This window comes from Trachymyrmex septentrionalis, unplaced genomic scaffold (genome assembly GCF_001594115.1).
Source record: "Trachymyrmex septentrionalis isolate Tsep2-gDNA-1 unplaced genomic scaffold, Tsep1.0 scaffold8, whole genome shotgun sequence".
NCBI classification, from domain to species: domain Eukaryota; kingdom Metazoa; phylum Arthropoda; class Insecta; order Hymenoptera; family Formicidae; genus Trachymyrmex; species Trachymyrmex septentrionalis.
Genome location: NW_017305987.1, coordinates 245,737 through 254,569, shown reverse-complemented (window position 1 = coordinate 254,569; position 8,833 = coordinate 245,737). Strand labels below are relative to the sequence as shown.

The following is an 8,833-nucleotide window of genomic DNA, read 5'->3' as shown; positions in this document are numbered from 1 at the left end:
TAAAATTCTATCACCTGAATAATACGTATAGCAATGTTTAAATAAATTAAAATGATAATATGTAGTCTTTCATTTATTACCTAACCGATATATCCCACCCTGTGCTTGTACAAGTGTATGCAACGTGGTGATCTACCCTACATCATAGCTTGCTTTTTGCTGATCCACTAATCGAATCAATTTAATCATCTAGCTCACAAGGGTTGGAGTAGAAATGTTTTTGCTTACAACACTTGCCACTACAAAAAGCGACAACATTATCATTTTAATGGATCCCCTCCCTTTAGGATAATCTGAAATATCATATAATATAAAAAAATTGCATAATGTATTTAATATTACAATAACATTTGTGGCAACATAACCTTCCTCTTAGCAGAAAAAAGATAAAACGATGTTTGAAACGATAAGTTAAATTCTTTTTTCTTAGATATTGTTTTATGGTAATTACTATAGAATACAAGTTTTTTCATTAACAATTCTAAGTCTAAAATCAGTTTGAAGTATTTAATCGCAATAACTTCTCTAAGATTTGTGATTGAGAATTGAAAGCACAATAATGTTTACATAAGCTCAACTTTCCTTAAGGGCAATGTTCACGATTATGCTAGAAATCGGTTCGAGAGACTCGGAGGAAAAAAGAATTGACCAATCGCACGTTCATGTGACCAAATTGTTCAAATGTGATTTGTAAATTTTTTCTCTGTCCGCGATCGATTTCTAGCATAATAGACATTGGGCTTTAGCATATTAAACTTAACCTAAAATCATTGACGGTGCGCAAGTGTGACGATACAGAAAACGGGATTTTTTCTTGTCATCATGAACAAGATACGTTGTCTCGAGAGAACGTTAATGCATTTACGATCTCTCGGTGTTCTGAGAGCGAGTTCCTCGTCCATGAGATATTTCAGCACGAGTAAAGATTCAGAGGAACAAAGCAAGGATTCGCTTTCGTCTGTGGAACCCAATATCAAAAAGGAATCTACAATACAAGTAAATGAGAATGCAGAAGCAACTCAGGAATCTCAAGCGAAATTGAGTGGTTTTGCACGAAGTTACGAAAAATTCTCGCACATTAACGATAAACAACCAGAAACGCCACAGACGTTTGTTTCCTTAATTCGCAACTCCAAATTTGTCGATGTAAATCTCTTCTTGTCATAGTGCGAACAGTTGTTTGACTGCTCTTTATTAAACACATAATATTGTTTTCAGTTGGGTGATCCCGAAGGAAAAGTCGTAACTGGTCAGATATATCATGTGGTTGGTGATGATCTGTATATTGATTTTGGATGGAAGTTTTACTGCGTTTGTCAGAGACCTGTCAAGAATGGACAGTATGTATAAATCTATTTTTTTCCAAAATACATTGTATTTTCCAGATAACCAAGTCTACTAAGATCATGTATTACTTTTGTGTGATACAAACTATGTTGATAGAACTCGAATAGTAGCCGAGCATGATCTCAGATAGTGTCGGTAGAAAGTAACAGAAAATAAGCAATTCCAATATCAAGATATTTTATAAAAAATCCTGCAAAAATTAAGTAGAAATTCTTAGCATAAAAACTGTGCATTTTGAATATTGCATGCTGATACAACATGTCATCACAAACTATATCAAAACTAAGCATAACGTGATATTATACGTATTATACTGGCAAATGTCATCAGAAATCCAATTTATTTGCTTGCATGGCGTAATGGCGAAAACATGGCAAAAATCAAGCATGTGCTGCTGTCTCAAAAAGTAACAGCAAATACACAGCAGAAACATGGCACGAAAATGTTATATTGAATCATATTTCTTCCGTTTGCCACTATTCAACTTAATTATCGATATTTATCTCGTATTTAAATTTTTGTTATGACCAAATATAAAGGCTCGCATAACGCGACGAGTGAAAATAAAAATGTGTAATATTTTCCTATCAGTTTAATTTTTGATACAATTCCTATACAGAATTTAGAATATTAAACTGATTTTTTAAAAACTGAGTAATAATTTCTGCTGTTTCTGCCATTAGTAGCTAATATAATAGACTAATTGTAAGTCATCATCATGTACATTTTCTGTTGTGTTTCTGCCACTAGTATCTAATATGACAGGCCATATTCTATTTTTGTCATGTTTCTACCATCATATTATGACAAGATATGCTCCATTCTTGCTGCATGTCTGTTATTCTATGTTTGGCAAGTCATGATGACAAAAACCAAGCTTAAAGAAGATGCAGTGGACAGGAATCTGCTCTACAATTGTGACTGAATTACCTATATAACGCTGGCATACTGCTAACATTTGCTATCTGGATTGTTTAATAACATTTGCTATATATCAAATATATCTACTGATGAATACTTAAATATTGTTGTTTTGTTCTTTATATTAGATACTATGTGAGAGAATCTAAGGTTCGATTAAGGATAAAGGATTTGGAACTTTCTTCGAAGTTCTTAGGTGCTGAAACGGATGTAACTCTTTTGGAAGCTGATTGCACTTTAATCGGCTTAATATCATCACCTTTGCAAATAGCAGAACAAAAAATGGCAATCACAAGGCCGACAAGGACATAAGATATTTATATATAATTATTAACGTTAATTTTGTAATATCTATGTTAAATAAACTATAGATAATATTACATGATATGTATGTAAATAGCATATTTCCAGCAAAACAATTTTGTACAAAGTAATATATAGTGTATGTATATTACATCGTTTACAATCTAAGTTTCTAGAGTTGCTTGCAGAAAAAGAACGAAATTAGAAACAAAAAAGAAAGAATATATTTTAAAAGAGCATTTATCTTAAAAAAATTTAGTTTTATTCTTTTTACAATCAGTTATTACATCAAAACTGCATTTCAGAATTAATTATTATAAAGTAATGATTATAAAAATAATAATTTCTTGATAATTAATATTGCAAAATTTTAATCATTCCAACATTCAAAAACTTGTTTTCTGGAATTTGTTTTTGGGTAATTATGTCAAATGAGCGACATGTGGATCGAGCATGTATACTAAGTAGATATCACAGTCGGTATCATTAGCTCGAATTAAATCTCGCGTAGGAACATTAGATGCCCCTCATGGTGAACATTGTATTGTAGTTCACTTCATCAGGCCGAGGAGCAATCTCATACCAGAGAGAGATTTCTCTCTGCTGATACTGAGTACCTATGCAACATTCACGAAATGTTGGCATTCTAAGGGCGGTATTGATAATCAGATCTCATATTCAAGACCTTAAGTACAATCTTAAGAGGTCAGAGGGCCGTATTAGCATCTTAAGACATTAAGACAATCTTGAAATAAGAACGGATTATTGCCCGTATTCATATTTAGACCTTATATTTAAGACTTCTTAAATTATCTTCAGATGCTCTACGAATTATTTTATTAGCTACTGAGCATTTAAAGATAAATTTAAGGAAATAAATGTAAGATCTGACTATGAATACGCGGACATATGAATACCACCTTAAGAATGGATTTATATACGGAGATAACGTATAATTTCTGTAAAGAAAGTGCCCGCGGAAGCGTTAAGACTATTAAATGTATCAACGTTTTTATACCTTCTTTGAAAATTCAAGCTGAGATCATGTATTGAAGCGTCAGTTTAATCGCTTATACCATCTTTTCGAATCGTTACTCGTTAGATATTTTTCTTAGCAATGCCTTTTCATTTCTGCGAGAAAGCAGCCGGGTGCATCTACAATGCAAGACAATTAGATTAGTTCATAACTAATATGATTATATCACTATCTTCTCAGCTTGTATCGCGTTTCTGCTTAGTGCCAATTTTCCGGATCAACCTGTAGCGATCGCGGAACCGGTTTGCGATGAATGAAGTCAGCTTCATTGCAAGTTATTTGCTAATGATTATGGCGAAAGTATTGACGAAGATATCGAAAGTGCGGCACGAATAGTTAATTAATCCTCGTTGCGATTACAGCACGCATGTCAATACAATATGTATATAATTACTCTATGAAAAAGAGCGTTGGATCGGTGGACTAATTCCAACAAATGTTGTCGTACACGCTTGTCGCATACGCTTAAAAAGTCATTTTTAATTAGCGCTTGTCTTTGTAGGGTCAAACATATTTTTATTTAATTTCGCTACTATTTTTAAAAGATGAAATCATCAATTTGCCTCCCTTATAAAAATTTAATTCATTTTACTGGAAAGAAGAGTAACTAGTAATTAATTACTTATTTTGAGTATTAATTAGATATATATATTAATTAGATACATATTGTGTTGTTCAGTGCTTTTAATACTCAAAATAAGTAATTAATCTTTTTTTTTTTTCAGTAATGAAAGGGCAATTTTGCTGAAAAATTTAAAAATTTTGGCTAGATACATCTGAAAGTAATTTCTTTGGAACATTAAAATAATTTGAGCAATATTGCAAAATGTTTTGATATGTTAGCAACCTTGTTTTGATCCAGCAAAATCACTTTCTCTCTTTCAAATCTGTATCTAGCTAAAATCTTCAGGTTTTCAGCAAAATTACTCTTTTAGGCCTTGTTTTGCAATTCACGGTTAACTCTTAACCGAGATTCAACTTATTCATGATCTCTTTCCAATTCTAGGATTGAAAAGAAATGAGAAATAAGTTGAACCTCGGACTCTCTTAAGAGTTAACCGTGAGTTGTGAAACTGGGCTTTAGGTGTTAAATTAAATTGGATTTCTGTAAAGGATTCGAGTTGGACTCGAATGGCACTGTGTCTACACCCAAGTAGCACAGCAGCGCTTGCAAAGTGCTAAAAAAACGTTTATACGCACATTTTTAGCGCTTTGTTAACACTTTGTAAACACTGTGTGCTACTTGAACTACACGTTCGTGCATTGAAGCAAATTCGTTCATTCGCGCTCTTCGCTCGATCTAGATCTGGCTCCAGAGGTGCGCGCATTTATGTTCGGCCACATAACATACATTATGAGGCCCGCCACTGCGACGACGGCTGCACCCCTTGGGGTACACGCGCTTATATGAGCGCCTGATACTTTCCAAAGGTCAACAATGACAGTAAAGAGGAGCTGCACCGCCTCGTAAAAGCGACGTTGCGACGTGCCTTGGTTACATTATGCAATCGGCTTTTTGCTCAGCGGCCTGAACTATATTTTCTTTTTCCTCGGCTAACCTCGCGCTCGCGGGAAGGCTCCAGCTACCGACAGCCAAGGCGTCCATTCACTTGCTTCACCAACGCGAGAGAGGAGCAACCGATCGGTTGGAGTAACCGAAAGAGATCGCGCGGCAGATATTTCGCGACAGAGGGATATCTCTTTCTCTCGCTTAAAGAGATTACATCTGTCGAGCGAACAATAAATAATGCTTTCTTTCTCTTTCTCTGATCGATAGGCGATATAATGATCTCGAGGATCGAAATTCCGTGACATTTTCGAATTCCGATGCGACGAACGACACGCGACATTGCGTAAGCGTGCGCATTACAGAAATACGTAGTAAAGTAAATCATGCTTTTTCCGCGATTTCACCGAATACAATGAGTAATGCTTTTAAATAATTTACGTATCTCGTACCAATAGCCCAGATAGAACACAAGGCTTTATATATATATATATATTAGGTTGAGTAAAAAGTCATCGCGTATTTTTTAACTCAAAGTTGTATATACAATATCTTCGTCAATAATGAATGAAATTCAAATTTAAAAAAAGGGTTTTAAAGCTTGAAATCTCTACTTTTAAAAGCTTATCACATTTTTTAAGTTTATATGAGTTTGATAATTTTTACATACCAAAAACTACGAGCTGAAAAAGACGAAAAATTTTCTTCTCACTTTGTGGATTTGTAACGTGTCCAAAACGAATTTGAGAAAATTTTCGATTACCTATCGTGAAAGCTTGATACTTTCCCTACAAAATCGTTTTTTTTTAATATTCCTACGACTTTTGATTACTGAGTTATCGCGGATTAAATAAAAGAATTATTTTGACTTTAATTGCTCATAACTCCATTAAAAATTGTCGTATCATATAATTTAAAAAAGAGATTTTTAAAGCTGAAACTTTATTCTATCAAGATATATTTATACTGTTGGTAAGAAAGTAATTGCGATTTTTACTGATAGATGTCTTTTAAAAAAATCCGATGACTTTTTACTTAACCTAATATATATAGAAAAAGAGAGAGAGAGGAAAGCTCCCTATTATGATACCGAGTTCATTTTGGGTAAATGCTAGAAGTCTATAGGCAGAATTTAAAGAAATAATAAGTCATTTTGATGAGAATTTAATAAGAGCTTTAAGATAATATATAAAATTTAATTTAAATTCCATTTTTTTTTAATTAAAGAAATGTAAAAAGTGAGCAAATCGCAAAGCCAACAAATTGTGCTCCTAATATGAGATACCCCGAGAAATCGATAGTAAAACGCAAAGTATATATCAGTATTACAATTAAAAAATTTTATTTAATGTTTCTAAAATACAAACAAACACAGCCAGCGTGCGCGAAAAATGAACATGCGATAGATTATATCCAGAACTTATCTTCAGGTAGTTGGAATCAAGCATCGCAGATATTGGCAGATATAGGCACTCTTATTACGATCATTTCCACGCCTTATGGTTTTACGATCATCAAATCTAACTTTTGTAATTAAACAATTCAATATATCCCGTATTTTTCTATTAGTACTATCTTATTCTATCACTACATGAAGAATTTATGCTAAATATTTATTTATTTATTAATAAACAAGGTTTAAATGCTCATCTCAATGAAACTTGAAGACATCCAAATTCTACAATCTTGTTTTACAATGACTACAGGCATGATCTAATAATAAATTTTCTACTAAAAATTTTTTGAATCCAAGAGCAATAAATTCATGGTGGAATCAATAGATAACGTTTATTAGTTTAGTAGAAACGCCGCTATCTCATATTATATAGGCGCCTATCTTATAACAGGAGATTTTTCTCTATATAATAGGGAGTTTTTGCAATAACGTGGATTCAGATATGGTGAACGTTAAAGTCATGTTATCCTTTTCTTAATTAGTTGTTAAGAAGAAGATAGCGTTCACCATATCTGAATAAACAGTATTGCAAAAACTCCCTATGTTTTAGAGTTCCACCCTTAGTGCTATCCAGGTATTACTCTATTTTGCTTGTCGTTTACCGAACGTTAAATAAGGATGACACCTCGATGTCGATTCGACGTTGAAATTATCAAATTGACGTCATCGATTTGATATCGATTCCATTGTCATTTCTCACTCTGGGCGAGAGCATCCGGATGGGAATCTGAACACGTTCCAGAGTGATCAATATAGTAAAGTCACAATAATGATAACATAGGACATCATGATGACGTATAGTATTTGAGACTTAAAATAAATATAAGTAACAAATAAGATCACAATGTCTTTATGATATTATTATGATTTTTGTACCTTACTTGAAAAATCAGTATAAATGTTGTACATGTATATGTTGCTAATAACACAGTAAGCACAGCAAGCTAACTAATAATAACGTAACATTATTAATATATAGGCTTTCTACAATAAATCATTACTTAAACTTTAAATTTTAAATCGTAAAAAATTAACTAATCACAGTCGATTATTCTCCTCCTATTCACAATTGTGATTGGTCGATTTCTTACAGCTCGTGACTTAAGCTATTAGGTAATGGCTTATTGTAGAAAATCTAACTCTAATATGTTATAATTTCACACTGAACAATATAATATAACACATGCTGTACGTAACAGTTACGTTCTTAAGTGTGAAATTCTAACATTAATATTATGTTATTGTAGAATTAATTGGTGTTTACTGAGAAATTGTATTTACTATAAGGGTAAGATGATATTCAATGCATAAGATGATTCCAACTCAAATTTTTAAGGTATTCAAGAATTTTCGGCTAATATTCAAAACGATCGAATTCATTATACAACATTGAATTGTTTGAGAATTTTCTCAATGCCCGATTATTATAAATAGATCCGCGATACTCTACACATCGATCATCGCGCAAGAAACATCCATCATGTACCGTAGAACGTACATATCGAGAAAGATGATCGTGGGAAGATGCTAGCCGGCAATAAAATAATGCCGGTATATTTTGCAGCAATCTAAGAGGAAGGATTATGAAAATGAAGCGCAACAAACGCCGGGGACAGTGTTCGTTTATAATGACGGCGGAAGGTGTCGTTGCGATGAAAATTAATGGAAATTAACGGGGTATCCCAATTATATATGCGCCTCGCGAAAATGGCACGTCGAGTCTCTCGCAAAATGACGTAACGATGTCTTATGTGTTTTCTATTAATTTACAATGCGATCGAAGCGAGCAAATTGGCAAATATGTAATTAATGGGTTAATAATATATCCTAAGCGGAATTGTAAAGGCTCGTAACTTGTTCTCGTAAAACTTGTAAGAACTTACGACTGATACTGTAATTCTATGTACCGTAATTCTATGTAATAAGATGTACGATCATTCGTAAATATCTACTTTATATTTCTTGTAAATATTAGCAAAAACTTGCCTGCAAAGATATTGCATAAAGTTATAAGCATTTGTAAGTTCTTCTACAAGTTTTACGAGAACATTTTACGAGTCTTACGATTCTGCTTAGAATTGACCCGCAAGTTTCACATGCGCGTGAAGAAACTAATTTTCGTCAAACATTTATACATATCTACTCAAATTTATAAGGAGTCTTGATTAGTTTGATTTGTACTACGTATCTATTCAAAGTTATTAATATTAATATTAATAATTTAATATTAATTTTGATAATGCATACTAAAAGCTGCTGTACA

The 8,833-nt window shown here is 32.9% G+C and overlaps 1 protein-coding gene and 1 long non-coding RNA gene across 2 annotated transcripts in view; one reads left to right on the top strand and one right to left on the bottom strand.

Annotated features, from left to right (window-relative positions):
• Nucleotides 1-390, bottom strand: part of LOC108754434 — a 1,187-nt gene extending 797 nt beyond the window's left edge. Inside the window, exon 1 of the long non-coding RNA XR_001939703.1 lies at nt 81-390. This is a non-coding gene — a long non-coding RNA (uncharacterized LOC108754434). The remainder of the gene's footprint in view (nt 1-80) is intronic.
• Nucleotides 391-689: 299 nt separating this feature from the next.
• On the top strand, nt 690-2,580 carry LOC108754384 (28S ribosomal protein S28, mitochondrial). The gene is made up of 3 exons (XM_018496637.1): nt 690-1,146; nt 1,219-1,340; nt 2,397-2,580. The coding sequence occupies exons 1-3, from the start codon at nt 823-825 to the stop codon at nt 2,578-2,580; spliced, it is 630 nt and encodes a 209-aa protein (XP_018352139.1). The 5' UTR covers nt 690-822.
• Nucleotides 2,581-8,833: the final 6,253 nt, after the last annotated feature.